Genomic DNA, 15,881 nt, shown 5'->3' on the forward strand with positions numbered 1-15,881 from the left:
ACAGGAACACACAGGATGGATAAGTAAAATTGTGTCCTCGGTTGGCTTCCATAGAGGAGCAAACTAGTAGCTGTTCCCCTGGAAGAAGAGCAAAGTCCTTTTTAAAACCTCACTGCAGTCTCTGGAGGGGAAGGCATTCCTCAGAGGTGCCGTGGGCTAGGGTGCCCATTATGGTACAGCTTCTGTTTGATGTGCACCATGTTCCCAGTCGCCTCCTCGTACTGCCTGTGATGACGTTTTCTGAACTCCTTTAAGTTACAAAATTTTGGAATCCAAGACCAGGAATTGTCTGGAAGGCAGAAAGGAGAAGGAAGATGAGATATTACAGGAATTGGCGAGACCCACGTTCTCCTGCCTTGCCTAGCCCCGTTCCTGGAGTGCCCCACCGAAACTGGGCGCTAGTTAACGGCCTTGGCAAGGCCACCCTCGAGGCTTCCCTTCAGACCACACTTATTTCCCAGCCAGACTTCGTGTCTTGGCTGTATCCACAGCACTGCCCGCTCCTCTCCCGGGCTTGGAACAGCCTGTGCCCTGGATGCAATCAACAGATACCCACCCCTCAGACACGACCCCGAGCAAAACACACCTGGGTTGTGCCTGCTATAGGAACGGCTCGTTTCAAGACCGGCACAAACGGGCTGCACCGTCCTACCGTGACAGTGAGGGTGGGAGTTAGAAGAGGAAAACTCCAGCTTTCTCCTCTTGGTAGGAACCAATTCCTTGTGATGAGCCCCATCCTCCAGCCCTCTTTGTGCCTTACTCACACTCTGAGTGTCGGGCTAACAGTAGGGGCAAGATTCAACAAAGGTAGTAACCTCATAATGATCTCTGCTAATCGCCGTAGCTAGCAAGGAGCTGCTCCGGGGACCAAGCTGCCAGGGAAACAGCAGCACGCTGCTGCCGCATACGGATCATCCCTGTTCTTTTCTTCTGTCTTCTGAAGCATTGGCCGATTTCATGCAACATCAGCACAAGCCACTTTCTGCCCCACAGCCGGTGCAGGCTGGACAGCATCATTTTTTTTTTTAATCCAGTGTTTCAGGTCTCAGCCCACAAACTTTTCCCGTACCAGTATTTCAGCTGCCATTCAGTTTCATGAGAGCTTTGGGCCATTCCACCCAGAAATACACATATCCCAACCCCACAAAGGAGAATTTGAAAGTCCCAGAGAACAATAGATTGCATAAAGTCGAACTATTGCAACTACCATGAGGTGGTATGTGACTGCTCTGACCAGCACTGCAGCTACTATGAAGCGCAATGGGATGTCTGAATTTCTATAGAATATTTTCTATTTTAAGAATTCTCTTCCATCAGGAAGGAGCTATAGGTTATTCTAATAGACCAAAATTTAAGCTGATCAGGCCACAGTGTGACATTGAGTCATTGCTAAGTGGTACTCATGTATTTCAGGGAGGGCTCTACATTCTGTACCAGTACAGTATTTTATGTTACCCCTATCTCTCATAGTCACAGGCACCATTTCTTTCTTTAGAAGGAAGTTTTAGCTTAGGTACTCATTCAACAAAGACATAGGTATACTTTCTGCTTATTGCCTTTAAAATGACTAGATTTGCATAGTTGATTTGAATTAATAGGAAATACCTAAAAGCTCAACACTCATTATTTTGCTCCAAATTCCCCAGTGATTTTCCAGCCTGTCTTTAGCAAAATGCACTCAGCATAGCACACAAGCGCACTGCTTTGGACAGAACAGCTCAAGGCATGTAAAAACCTTTACTGGAAAGAGACATCACGTCCCGTTGCACAGTATACGCTAGAAACCTGACCTACCTACAGATTAGATGAGGAGGGTTTCCAGGGTCTCTTCTACCGCACATCTGATTATGAGGACACAGGGTTGGTTGTTAACAGAGGTGGGAACAGCGCAAGCACACAGCTGTGGAACAACCAACCTAGTTTAAGAGCAGACTGGTCCCGTGTGGCTGGTGCGACACCACAAAGACGGCACTAAGAGACAACGTCTCAGGCCAGAGCGGGTGTCAGCCTTCTGCACCATGAAAGGAGCACTGCCGGCGGGGTTGCTAAGGGAAGAAAAAGCCGGGTGCGAAGTAATACTGCATTTATTTTCTGAGAAGATGTATCCGCACATTATATTGCGCCATTGGCCAGCCCCTTCTTAAAAACTTAGAATATGCATACACAGAGAGAAAAAAAAAAATGAAAGAAAAAAGATTGTTCGGATTAAATACTAAACCAATTCCTAGCATTGCCCTGAATTACTAAAAATAAAAATCTACGCAGCATCAATTCACAAGAAGGTAGTTTAGATGGCAATACCATGCCTGTAGCTCACCGCTCTGTAACGAAAGGCAACAGCTCTGAAGAAGGATATTGCTGTACTCGCTACAGCATCTCACCCAAGGATAGCTCTTGCCAGCCCTGCTGACTCTATGAGCACTGATGAGATCACAGCCACAGGTGGTCTGATCAAAAACAGGTGTCAAGGCCTCAAGATTGGCTCGGTACCTTAGATCTCGCTGGAAACACTGACAATTAGCCTTCTGCTTGGGAAATGACAGCAACATAGCCTCAAGAGAGTCCTGATTCAGAAACTGCTCAAGCAGGCTGCTGGGGATTTGGGAAGACTAATGAGAAATTAATATCATTTTGATCTGAGTTTTTAGAAAGAGATAGTCCACTTCCCTAATTAAAATTTCTTACAGGTTTACAGATGAATCTTTCTCTTGCTCACTCTCCTTTTCCTCTGAGTTGTAATTTAACGGGCACCATCAGTCAGAGTTAGACTGAGATCTGTAGGTATACTGTTACGGAATTTCGAGTCATTCACTCTTTTAATAGTTTTTCTGTCTTTTTTCCCCTCCAAAAATTAAAGTCCACGGGATGTCCATGCTGAGAGAGCAAAGAGGGGCAGAGAGGGCCTCTGAAGGAGCATCTGTTGGTCATTCTCAGGATGTTAGTTCAGGATGCTAAGCTAAGTGGTCCAAAGACTAACTAGTATGGCTAACACTTTTCCCTGTGGGGCTGATGTCACTACGGGGAAAAAAAATTAACACATCTGGAACAGCAGTGAGGATGGGGAAACCTCAGCTGCTGCATCCGTGACACAGCACAGAAATGTCTGCCATTGTCAGCACATCGTCATACGTTTATACAAACCACAAGAGGCTGCACTCCATAAGCATGTGCCTGGCTGCAAATTATATGCACAGAAAAATCCAGATTCCAGGGAAGTTTTGTCTGGCCTGAAAATATTCTGCCCACATGTGCAGCCATACAACCACCATCTGCCAGCCTGCCTACGGGTAAACACGTTGCTTTCCATCAACCACCCCTTTGTACCAACACATACTTTACGCTTTCCAAAGCAGAGCCCTCAAGGCTAGGATCCTCGGCTGGCTATTTCCACGTAAACATTCCTGCTTGTATAAAGAGGCCGGTCAGGCCTGTGCCAAATCCGCATGGAATAAACGCTGCGAGGCTGTTGACCTCGTCCCTCTCCACCAGCCTCAGAGGACAGCGCAAGGGATTGAGGAAAGAGAAGGGAGCCCATGAGGCTGCACTTACCATACCGTCGGCTAGTTCTCCAGGCTCGCACTGCATAATGGAGAACCCCATCCATCCACACCAGAAACCAGCTTATACAAAAGCCCAGCAAAAGTCCCAGCATCAGATCAATCTCTTGCTTGGTTACATTGTCAGTCACAAAGTAATTCTCCGAGGAGTCCACCACTGACTGATCCCCATCATATGGAATAACATAATGGACATGATGCCTGTTGCAGGGAACAGAAACAGGGAAAAGCATCAGTGGAGAAGAGCAGAGTACGTTTTTTCCGTCCAGCGCCTGCTGTTGCAGCCAGGGGCTGGTTTAACACCATTCCTTCAAGTTTCTACCAAGGTCCCCGGGAGTAGAAGTGCTGTCTCGGCTTTTTTGTGCTTATGTCAGCATAGAAATTGGCAGAGCGCGAGGCAGAAAAGTATAGAAACCTGAACCCACGCCTGGAACTCACGTCGCATTCCTGACACAGGCTCTTTGTGCCTAAAAGTTCGTCATCTGTAAAACGGAAGATAATATTAAGGCCAGCGGGAGGTTGGAGTGGTCGCCCCCCCGAGACGTAAAGGGCATTACTGCGTTCGTGTTCACAGGCAGAGGTCAATAACACTTTGCTCCTGTGAGTACATGCAGTCTGAGAGCGCGGCTGCGTCGCCCTGCAAGTGCAATCGTAACATACCGCTCCACGGGAGTTGTTAGAAAAATCCTCTGCTAAGCAGGACTGCCAGTGCTAGCAGCCTCGTGGCATGTCTCCAGACGTGTGCTGTTTTGCTTAATGTCCCGTCTCTCGGAGTAAAATGAGAATCATATCTTTCACATATTGGAGCAGAGCATGTTTACAGCCATGGAGGAAGGACTTGAAAGCATGCCTTGAATTCATCCTCAGACAGCAGATGGCAGAGACCCTGCAGCGTATCGCTCCTGGAAAAGTCACGCGAGCTCTAAGACCGTCTCAGGTTCTCTTACTGCATGACTGGGCTGGTTTGGGATGCAGGGTCTCCCTCATCCTCCTCAGGGAAGAGGCAGCGATAACCGCCCGTAGCGGCAGAGGGAACGCGTGGACTCTGGAGCTTTCAGAGACGTACGTCTCTCTCGGGGGTTCTGGAGAGGCTGGCCCCATGCCTTACGCCAGAAGGGCAACTGGGTTCATTTGTGCAATGAGACGACGGAGACCAAGCTTGGGCTGATGCTGAACTGCTTGAAGGACCCTGGTTAACTTGGGAAAAGCAGGAAAAATGGCAGGGCTGGAGTGAGGGAGTTGTGGAGTAGAAAAAAATAAGGCAGGTCTGTGGGGGCTGAATGGGAGGGGACCAGCTGTGACAGGTAAGCCGAGCGTGTGGGATAGGAGGATCCCAGGTGATCCAGGATCCAGGATGCAAAGCAAAACTGGGAGCAAGCTGCTCTGGAGCCTCCGCATCTGCTTTAAATGGCCCTTAACCTTCCCTGAGAGCAGCCAGGAGCCACGAGGCTGCCCAGGCTCTGTGCTTAGCCATCCTGCTACCTCCCACTGCCTAATTTAGGTGCTGTCACTGCTGCCAGGGAGCCCAGGAATGGCCGGCCAGCCACGGAGAGGTGCGTTCAGCAGCCCCACGTGCCTGCCAGCGCCGCTAAGGTTGCACGCATCAAACCACCGCAACAGCCCTGGTACTGCAGCAGGGATGCGTCACCAGTGCTCCCAGCTCAAGGCCAGGGCACAGTGGCACGGGGTCTTCCCAGCATTGCCCACCGGCATCACCTACCCTCGCATCCCTCCCGCATCCACGGACCCAGCCCTGCTGCCACATGCCGGAGAGGAGGCAATATCGCTGGAGGCCTCTGAATATGCATGAGGTGCAGGTTGCTCAATAATCACGCCTGAGAAACGTCCAAATATTTACACAAACAAACCTCCACTCAAAGGAACCTGCTGAAAACAGCCCTAATCTCAGCAATGACTTAATGGAGGCCACCTGCACCAGAGGCACCAGCTCCTGGCAGATCAAGGCACGTAGGGCTGGCGTACGACCCGGTGCCATGGCGTGCGGATGGGTGCGGATGGGAAACCCATCTAGCCACGCTCCTGCTGTCTGGTACTGCTCCCCATTTGCATTCAGCAAAGCCCCCAGTACGAGGGACCAGACCGGGGCAGTAGCAGAAAGGAGATAGCATCTGACAGCGGCTCAAAGTGACCTCCGAGGCTAATGGCAGGCCCTGCTCGTGCCTCATCTTGCTGGTTGGTTTGCAACCAGAGATTTTTTTAATTTTTTTTTCCCCTCATTTGGCTAGGGAAAATCCAGAGGGCAAAGGATGTGTGAGGGAGGGGTCCCAAAAAGGGAGCTCTTACTCATGAATGGGAGGGCTCCCAAAAAGGGAGCTCTTACTCATGAATGGGAGGGCTCCCGTTAATTTCATGAACACAGCCAAGCAGCTTTGCAGAAGGGGAAAAGGCAAGCCTCACGCACACCTCCCATGCTTCCCCAGCCACTTCCAAGGATGCCTGGCAGGTCCTTAACTTAATCCCTTTTCCTTCCTGCAGTACAGAAACAGCCTAAGGGCTGAGTCCACAAACACCTCCAGAAACCTAGACTCCTTGAAGTGATGAAGGACTTGAGTGCCTCGGCCGGAGCTGGTATGTATATCTCCTCTGCATCGCTGTGTCACCACCCACAGGGCTACCTAAAGCCTCCCCACGCGGAGCATCGCTAACACGCAGCCATCTCTGGAGTTGAGAGAAGCAAAACTTCCCAGACGCCTCAAGGACAGACCCATTCCTAGAAGTGAGTGCAGACATCTCTCCACACATGAGGTGGTTTTCACAGAGGGGCTCAGCCCTCTACCAGAAAAAAGTCCTGGAGTACCCTCCTCCCACTGCCAAAATTCCCGCAGTACTCAGGAGCAGGGATGTGCCCACAGCACTTACATGTGTACCCACGCACACACGTGCAGCACGGCCAGCACTCCAGGGACACAGCACTCTCCTCACGTGCTTCACAAGAGGGGTTTTTTTCCTACCACACAGTCTGCTTTCTTCACAGCTCTTGTTCTCTGCTTGCAGGGCGTTGAGGGAAGGGACACTGTCACCTCTTCCCTGCCTTGTCCCTCTCCTCGGTGCAGGCTGACTCTGCACACTGCAGTGGGATCTCCTCCAGCTCTCCTAACTTTCTTTGGTCACCACCGGACTGAATGGCACTTTGGGGGCAGCAATCAGGGCCTGACACTCCTTTTCTGTTTGCAGCTGCCTTTCCATGGGCAGGGGACAGTCCCCAAAGCCCAGCGGCTTCCATAAACCCACACTATCACAGAATGGCTGAGGTTGGAAAGGACCTCTGGAGGTCATCTGGTCCAACCTCCTGCTCAAGCAGGGCCACCCAGAGCCAGCTGCCCAAGACCATGTTCAGACGGCATTTAAATATCGCCAAGGAGGGAGACCGCAACCTCTCTCAGCAATCTGTCCCAGAGCTCGGTCACCCTCCAGTAAACAAGTGTTTGCTGATGTTCAAGCAGAACCTCCTGTGCTTCAGTTTGTGCCCATTGCCTCTGGTCCTGTTGCTGGGCACCACTGAAAAGAGCCCGGCTCTGCTTTCTTTACACCCTCCCTTCATGTGTTTATATACATTGATAAGATTCTCCCTGAGCCTTCTCTTCTCCAGGCTCCACAGCAAAATGAGTCTAGGTCTGTAGGTCACTTAGATCTAGAGGCTGCGGATGGCATGGGGCAGACAGAAAAACAACATAACCAGCTCTGGGGTGCAACTGAAGTTGATAACAACTATTTTCAACGCAACTTCTCTAACGTGACTGCACCAACATCTCTGCATACCCATGAGCCATAAGGTGCATCTCAGACAGACAACGGAGGGAGGAAACTCCAGAAAATGATGGCTGGTTTAAACCTTTCTCACTGTTCATGTGTGGGCTGGGGCTGGACACACAAAGCGACCGTTGGCTTCCAGCATTCCGTAAGGAGGGATTCAGTCCTCACAGTACCTCTGTGCCAGCCCTTTGCCTGTACAGCCTGAAACGCTGTGGAACAGTCATGCCCAGGGGAGAAAGGAGTCAATCCTGTTGTATGGTGAGCCACCAAGAAGTCCAAAGACAATTCATAAGGGGCAAAATTCAACAGAGAGCAAAAACTTTGATCTATCTGGATTTGGCAACGTAACTTGCCAAGTATCAGAAATCAAAGTTGGATCCCAGGTGCAAGTTGCCTTAAAAGAAAAGCCTCCTGTCACTAAAGCACGCCAGGAAAGCACCTGAGACCCTGCACTGCTACCTTCCAGGCAGCTTTGGGGAACCCTGAGTTACCAAAGTAGTTCTGTACAGTGGAGATGCCAGTGCTAGGTTTCCACTCTGCAGAGTTTTCTGGAAAGGGTTTAGCAAGGCTCGGGAAGATTAATTTTTCCTGCTAGTGCAACAGTTGAGAGATCTGGGCTGCAGGGATCTTTTATGCTTTGTTTTGGCTTGATGGGATTGAGTGGTGCCACTGGAGATGGGGAGGAGAACAGGGACAGACCCCCAGAAGTTTTCTGTTGCAGCTCAAGTCCTTGGGGATGTGACAGGAGTGATTCAGAGACACTGGCACATCAGCACAGCACGTTATTAATAGTGCGCAAAGGTCCAGGGTCCCCACCGCATATCAAGGGAATTGGAAACTGGAACGTGGCCTGGATGGCTCTGGGGGCTGGATCCAGCGAGGGAACATATCACCTCCAAGATGAGCATAACGTGGGTGCAGCAAGGCACCACCAGCTCCACGCCAGCGCGCTTCCAGGGAGGGCAGACAGTGCTGGAGCCCAGGTTCTGGCAGGGCAGCTCCTCAGAGCAAATGTTTTCGGCCAGACCTTGTTTTCAGAAATGTGGCTGTCCAGGGGCTGATGTAACCCTCCCGTCAGTGCCGGTTTCACCAACCAAAGACCTTTGAGAAGAGACGAAAGTCTCCTTCAGCCTTGCATTACCTTAGCCAGCAGTCAGACAACTGATGTGGATGTGAGGACTCTGGGGTTCACAGCACCCTCGGCCATGAGAGAGCTGTCACCAAGTACCTGTGGTCCTCATAAGGTAAACCCACATCCTGACCATGTTTCTTTACAAGAAAAAGAGGTACCAAATAACCCGAGGGCCAATTCCTGGGCAGTTCAAGCTGGTATCAATTGTCACAACAGATCCGGGCCAAATTATTCCTACTAGGTTAATCACGCGCTACCCCTAACAGCCATGCCCACCCTGGATGCGGTGGAACTTCCACGGGAAGCAGATGTAATTGTAGGAAAAGAACCGTAACCCGGCTTCAGGTGAGAAGCTGAAGCTGCTGCGCTAAGGGAGCACGCTTTGTGTCTGTGCACGTGTGCGTGAGCTGTAGCATCCCTGTCCCCTTTCCTAGTCTTTGTGACAAAGGGGGAAGACGTCTTCCCTCCCCGGGCAAGCAGCGCAGCGGGCTGGAGCAGAGCCTTGGCCAGCGTGGCTGGGAAGTTTCACTACAGAGCTGCCCAAAGCGCTATTGTCCCTTCCAGTGACCTTGCGTGTGTTGCTGGCTGCTGCAGCCAAAGCACAGCACGGGAGCCTTTAAAAAAGAGCCGCCGATCTGTCATTTTAAATGCAAAGAGCCTATCGCTGCTTCTACGCTTTCCACTTCACCCTTCCGCTGGGGATGTCGGCACACTGATGCTCTGGCTCGCCTTGGCTCCCTCCTGGGCAGGTGTCAGTCTCAGTCGGTAGCAGACATGTCACATCTCCCAGGCTCATGCTGCAGTTATCACAACCTGACCCATTCCCCATCTCCAGCTGCAGCAGGATTTGGGGGAACACGGCTTATCCCGCCTTGCTGGCCAGCCCCCCAAGGCATGCCCTACACAGGGGCTGCAAGCAGAGCTAGAGGGATGCAAAGAGCATCCCTGTTCTGCATCCCTGTCTGACCTTGCAGCCTCTCCCCAAGCATGCCAAACAGCCCGGCACCTCTCAGATTGCCAGCAAAGCCAGTCTGCAGACCAGCGTGGATGGCACCATTGCACGGGTGAAAACGTCTCCCCGGGACTCTTTGCATTGTAGCGGCTACCAGGAGCCCAAGAAGCCCCGGTGGTCTCCAGCGCTAGGCAATGAGCGCTCCCAGCACATCCACAGAGGATCTGGGGACAGAGAGGTTTAATGACTTTTCCAGAGGGGCTGGAAAATGAGGAAACGGAGGAAAAATGTACTCTCTGTGTACCTCCCGACAGCAGTGCTGCTGGCCTGTCCCTCCTCTGAGTGTGGGTGGAAGCATTTGGCCCCTCACCGACAGAGCCCAGCGAGCAGCATTACTGGAATGTACGATGCCGCAAGACAACGCTGCTCCAGCACCACCGGCCATCCTCCGGGGTCACTGGTGCTGCCAGGGACCCCAGCACCGGGGCAGAGCCCCAGCCAGCAGCCACCTCACGCATTTCCATCCCGTGCCCAGCTACTCTCCTGGGAAAGCAGCCCATTGCGCTGCAGCATCTCCGTGCACGCCAGCCTTTCGGGAGAGCTCCAGCATAGCCTTGCCCTGAGTCTTTCCCTCCTGGATCAGAGCCTCCTGAGAGCAGGGCTGAAGTATCCCTCAGCCAGGAAGAGCTGACTTGAGGGTTGGCCAGGCCCCCAGCTCTGCTGCAGGGTACTGGCATTCAGGTAAGGCTGACACTTCTCTCGGTCCTTTTCCAACCCCGCTCACGGGGAGAGACTTTGCCTGGGAAGGACAGACTCACCCAAGGTCACTCAGAAGGTCAGTGGCAAAGGCAATACAGGCCAGAGCTCCTGAGCTCCCTGTCCTTTCCCAGACGGGGAACTTCCAAGGCCCCCAGGCTGTTTTGACGGGTCCTTGCTCCATGCAGGTGTCATCTGTTCTCTCCAACTCACCCTGCCTCCACGGACGCCCTTTGGTGTTTTTCCTTTGCATGACATCACCCGGCTCCTGATCTGCTGCCAGCTCTCTGCTTCCACAGAGGACCCTTTACTGGCTGGGACGGAGACATTCGGACTGGGGCAGCGCTGCACTTCTGCAGTCCTCCAGAGCCCTGCTCTCTCCTGGGAATCGGTGCATCCCGAGGAGGTAGGACCAGAGGGGCTGGGCTGCCTGCATGCAAGCAGGCCCCAGCATAATGATTTGGACAGCCTGAATATCTCCACATGCCGAGGACAGAGAGTGCCAAGCTCCCCCACGGATCTGCTCCAGCAGGCACATTCCCGCATGGCATCAACAGGAGCCAGCAGGAGTGTAAATGTGGCTGTCACCCCTTCTTCCCCCGGCAAGAAGGCAGATGTTAAGAGAAGAACAGTCCCCGTCATAGCAGGCGAATCTGCGCGGGCTCCGTATCAGTAGCAGGTACCAGGGCCAGCCTTGTCTCTCTGCTGACACTCTCACTCCACGCACCATCACTACACCAGCTTCCCTTCCCAGGGAACTGGCAGGACCGTTTTCCCACCGAACAGCTGTAGATGCACTTCGACTGGCCTCAGGGGTTCTGGCAGCTTTGCCTTCCCTGGCTCTAGTGCTGCCAGCAAGGGCAGCTGAGTGGGAAAGCACCGGTCCAGCCTAACAGTGACACCTCACTTGCACACAGGAGTACATCTGCTCCCACTCGCAGCCCAGAGGAGCGTCCGTCTCGGCTCTCGGAGCAGGACCGCTCCTGTGGCAAAGGCACTGTCCAGCCCACGTTGGCTCAGACTTGAAAAGCGTGGCTCGGTGGATGTTGCCACTTAACAGACCGCAAATATGCATTGGCCTTGACCACCTGCTTCTGCTGGGTGGGAGAGAAGGGCAGCTTGCACGTGTAACTCCAAACAGCATTACCTCCCGGCGCCACACAGCCATGGGGTCCAGTCCCCGCAGCCACTGGCAGCCACTGAAAACTTTGCACGGCACAGCCTTCACAAGCACCTTCTCTCTTCTGCTGTGTCCAGCAAGAGGCCACAACTCCCTTCTGCCATCATAGAGCTGAAAAGCACCTGCCAGGGCCTGGCATAGCGAGGTCACTTCGACAAATTGCTACCTTGCTCCTGGCATAAAGTGACAAGCAACAGCTTCAGCCTCAAATAGCCCCAGTGACCCTGACCCCACGGGGATGTGCACGGCGAGGGTGGAGATCAGCCCTAGCAGTGCCAAGCATCCAGTGTTCAGCAGCACCTGAAGATGGGGCTGGTTTTCTTCCCCAAATATCTTGACCCCAGTGACTCACCCCAGTCACTGCTAACACACCGGGTGCTTAGGAACATGGGGAAAAAAAAACCAAAGTACAGTCCGCCGCTGCAGGAAATGAGGCTAGGTTTGGCAGAGGGCATTTCTGGAAGATGTGGGCAGGGTGCCGTAAGCTAGCACTCCCTTTTGCTTGTCCTGGGACCTTCTTGCTGGGCCCAGTCCCCCACGGCGAGGAGAACAGGCAGAGTCCAGGGAAAGACACATCGCTGCCCACGAGGCGAGACCCCAGTCACCAAACCTCCACGCAACCTGACGGGCTCTTTGAGGAGACAGCCAGAACAGTCTGCCCTGCTGGCCATGCACCCAGGCAACTCTAAAGAGCCTGGAGCCACCAAAATGTGGGCAGAGCCTGGGACAGCCCTGGGAACGGCTCACGCCGCTGCCTACCAGCCTCCCACCAGAGACCAACCCACTGGAGGGAGACTCACCGTGTCCCAGCCGCCCCTCCGCGGGGAGCAGAAAGCGTGGATAGGAACAAGTGAGGAGAGCTGGAAACGCAGCCAGGCCCCCATCCCGTTGCCAAGGGAGCGGAGAGCCGGGTCGCGGATGCTCTAATGACACACATCTGCCTTTGGCCCTCCCGCCTGCCGTGGTCCCAGCCAGGAGCCAAACGCCCAGGGCTGCCCACAATCTTCCCCGTCTTCTGGCCGGGAAGGGCACCCTAGCATCAAAGAGCGGCAGGGACTTCGTCTGGTATCAAAGAGCAGCCGAGGGCTGAAGTCTGGGCTTTTTCCCTGCAGCCTTGCAGGGATGAGGTGGGACATAAAGAGGCGCGGGACCCCCAAATCCCCTGGCGTGCCCGGCTTCAGCCGGCACCTGCGGCACACACAGAGTCAGCCCTCGCCGTCCACAGCCATCGCCAGCAAGGCAAGAGTTGCCAGCCCCTCACGCTGACACAAGCTCGGCGCGGATTCTGATTCCTTCTGGAGAGCTGTACGCTGGGTGCCCAAGGCCAGGTACTCACGGTCCAACCTGGGGTACTTAGACGTGGGAGGCCATTCCTGGGGAAGGGCTTCAGTCTGATACCCTGAGGAAGGATAAAACCAGGATAGCAGAGCCGAAGGAAAAGATTTCTGAATGAATTAGTTGGTGTGACTGACCAGGGCAGGAGGCAAAACCGGTAATCGCAGCAGCTCAGCCCATCACACGTCAATCCTCGTTTATTCCAATTCCTCCTTCCCTTCCACTTCTGCAACATTTACTCATTTTCCCCGTTCCTCCCTGCAACACACTGAACTGCAGCCAGTTCGCTCCTCCAAGGACTCCCTTTGGTTATTGGCAAATTAAGAGCCCTTTATCAATCCCCGGTACCGCCGTTCACACCACGCTTCAGGACGCATCCTTGCCTAGCGCAAGGCAGAATTGCTTGTGGCTCGCGCTCTGTGCACTAAAAGGCCTGCACTCAGGGCGCTTGGACAGCTGACAAAAAGGACAAGGAGCGTTCGGCATCACCTGCCTTTTAAATGGGAGAACTGGAGACACTGGCATTCAGGCAGCAGGTCAGAGCTCACAGGGAGCGGGTGAGGATTACAGACTAGAGCATGAGGCCACACGGTCCCATAGTATAGGGATGCTTTGTGCAAGCGTCTCCTACATCGGAGCACGAACACGTTGAAACCAATGCTCACGCACGATAAGAGTCCGTGCCCGGGAGCGGAGACTGGTACGCTATTTCTGTTGGCAAGAGCCATTGCTTCTACATACCTAAGGCAACTGGTAAACTTCTGCTCTTTACCTACTCTCAGATCCACGCTTGACAATTTGGAAGCTGTTTCGTGCACTTTCTAAGAAATGACCTAACTATGTCTGGGGAGAGTGCCATGGCTAATTTATCTGCCTCAACAGCATCTCTGCAGCCATACAGTTAGAGGAGAGAGGAGTCCCCCTGCCACCTTCTCAGACTTGGGCAGAAGGGGCACTCTGCCAACACCACCAGTGAGACCTGACACTCCTCAGTCACTCCGGATGATGTTAAAGTCTATTACCAGCAGCCAATTTTCACCACCACTGAACACAGCTGTGACAAGTAAAAAAGAAAAATTGGGTGAAGAGGCAGAGGAAAACTCTCAAACTAGTGAAAAACATCAAGAAGGCTCCAAAACATTACCTAAGAAAAAGCCAATCCCTGCCAAAGCAAGTCAAAGACACCGTGGACGTTTCTTGTCCACAGTCTTCCCAATTGACCTTAACACAGAGGTGCCCAAGGAGCCGGGTATTTAGGCTCTGCTTACTGGACCGCTCAGGACCCGGCTGCATTTGGCCCTGGATGTGCTGCTTGTACCCGCTTCGCTGTTTCGCCACGGGAATCCGAGGAGGAACCGTGGGGAGAAAGGTAACGACCACCGTCAGTGGATGAAGCAGAGTGGAAGGGCAAAGCCGTTTCCCTTCGTTAAGCTACGCACATCCCGGTTTCAGTTTAGCTTCCACACCAGGGACACCGGAGGACCGTGACGCCTAGGAGATGGGATGCAGCCGGGGCAGCTCGAAGAGGAGGAAAGCTCAATCTAAACGTTGGATGTGGCAGGGGAGGGCTCTCCCAGCATGTCCTTTAGCTGGCACAGCCTCATGCTGCTTTACTCCCCCACAGACAAGAAACTCTCCAGCAGGCAGTGAGTAACCAGGCACGGGAGGGGAACGAGGCCTCTAGGAAGGCAGGATAAGGATCACTGACAACAGTCCCATAGGGAAAAGAGAATTTCACCTCCCTGAAACTCGGTCCCCAGGCTCTAACGGAGAGCCCGGCCAAAGCCCAGTTACGAGCTGAGCACCTCAGCAATTACACGCAAGACGAGGAGCGCTACGTTGTTTAGGAGAATTACGCATTGCCTGGAGAGAGGTGGGTATTTGTCCAGTCATAAACTTATACACAGCAAAGGCGTTACTCCTGGCATAGAAGCCACCCCGATGCCTTCAGCTTACTAAATGCTCCACAAAAGCACAGACCAGCTACCTCGGTGTGCTCTGTCCGGCATCATTACAACTCTCGGGAGAAAAGCCACAGAGAATTAAAAGCCGATCAAAGATTACAAAGCCTCAAAGTGACACTGTCCTAGACAGCACCACTCCTTCCTGGGCGCAGATCCTCTCGGTTCTCCAAACCCCATTCCGTTTACGGCACACAACCACCAACCGCAACACCCAGACCACGAACACGCTGAGAAACAACGCAGCCGGGTGACAACAAAGACAAAATGACAAGCGTTTAAACGAAAGTTACTCACTTTCCCAGGGCTTGCAGATGCATATACACGAGCATGCACACAAAGGAAAATGGACTTCCAGGCCCACGGAAAACTCTTCTTCCGGAAAAAAAAAACAAAACCCCCCCTGCGTTCATGCAGGAGCTGCTGAGGAAGGTGAGACACAGCCAGAATGCAAAAATGGTAGCCCAGCCAGCAGCACCCTGCTGCCGGCCACCACCTCGCTGTGCCTTTCCCATGAGATGAGGTGGGAAGGGGCTGGGGGGGGACACAGGCGAGAGAGCCCTTATGCGGGTAACTTACCTTCCACAGTTGCAGTGACAAACTCGGTCTTCCCCTCTCAGATGCGGTAAGATGTAATTGTGAAATCTGTCCAACAACGCATTCATGTCCATCAAGCAAGCTATTGCCTGTAAGAGCCCATAACCAAGGCATCTGGTCAACTCTGGATGATGGAATAAAACATTGACTCTAGTTTGATTGCCAAAGACTGAAGCAGTCGTCAAGAAAATAATTTTTCGGTGTTTAATGGGGCACACACACACGCACACGCACGCATACACACAGAGGTGCACGGGCTAAGGGACGGTGCGGGGAGGGAGGGGAGGGGGGGGGAGGAGGGAAATAAGCAAAATCTCTTACCATAACGATAGAGGCGCCCAGGATCATGAAAATCATGGTGTTTGCATTCATGGACATCAAGAGGGAATTGGCAGCGGTCGGGTCCGTCCGCCCCCAGCCCGGCGGCGGCCGCGTTATTCCGCAGAGCTCAGCCCGGGGCGCATCGCGCTGGGTGCCCGCACGCTGCGGTGCGGCGGGGGGCGGCGGGGAGCCCCCCGCACACACACCCGCACTCCCCCCGTGCCGGGGATGCCTCGGGCTCCCTCGCCCTGGCCCGTTTTATTTTTTTATTTTTCTAGGATAAATGTGACAGGTAAAAAAAAAAAAAAAAAAAAAA

General features: G+C 53.2%; 1 protein-coding gene across 1 annotated transcript; it reads right to left on the bottom strand.

Annotated features, from left to right (window-relative positions):
• Positions 1-140: 140 nt before the first annotated feature.
• TMEM240 (transmembrane protein 240) lies at positions 141-15,622 on the bottom strand. The gene is made up of 4 exons (XM_010577431.1): positions 15,566-15,622; positions 15,227-15,333; positions 3,550-3,758; positions 141-289 (listed from the first exon to the last, which is right to left on the bottom strand). Exons 1-4 carry the CDS (start codon positions 15,620-15,622, stop codon positions 141-143), a joined length of 522 nt encoding a protein of 173 aa, XP_010575733.1.
• Between the last annotated feature and the right edge of the window lie 259 nt (positions 15,623-15,881).

Source organism: Haliaeetus leucocephalus, unplaced genomic scaffold, assembly GCF_000737465.1.
Source record: "Haliaeetus leucocephalus isolate CR32 unplaced genomic scaffold, Haliaeetus_leucocephalus-4.0 Scaffold556, whole genome shotgun sequence".
NCBI lineage: Eukaryota > Metazoa > Chordata > Aves > Accipitriformes > Accipitridae > Haliaeetus > Haliaeetus leucocephalus.

Excerpts from the sequence above, each read along its gene's own strand:
- TMEM240 (XM_010577431.1), bottom strand. The coding sequence starts at position 15,622 with ATGTCCATGAATGCAAACACCATGATTTTCATGATCCTGGGCGCCTCT. Across the intron at positions 15,334-15,565 it reads TGGGCGCCTCTATCGTTATG|GCAATAGCTTGCTTGATGGA; the intron begins GTAAGAGATTTT and ends GGGCTCTTACAG. Across the intron at positions 3,759-15,226 it reads TGTCACTGCAACTGTGGAAG|GCATCATGTCCATTATGTTA; the intron begins GTAAGTTACCCG and ends TCCCTGCAACAG.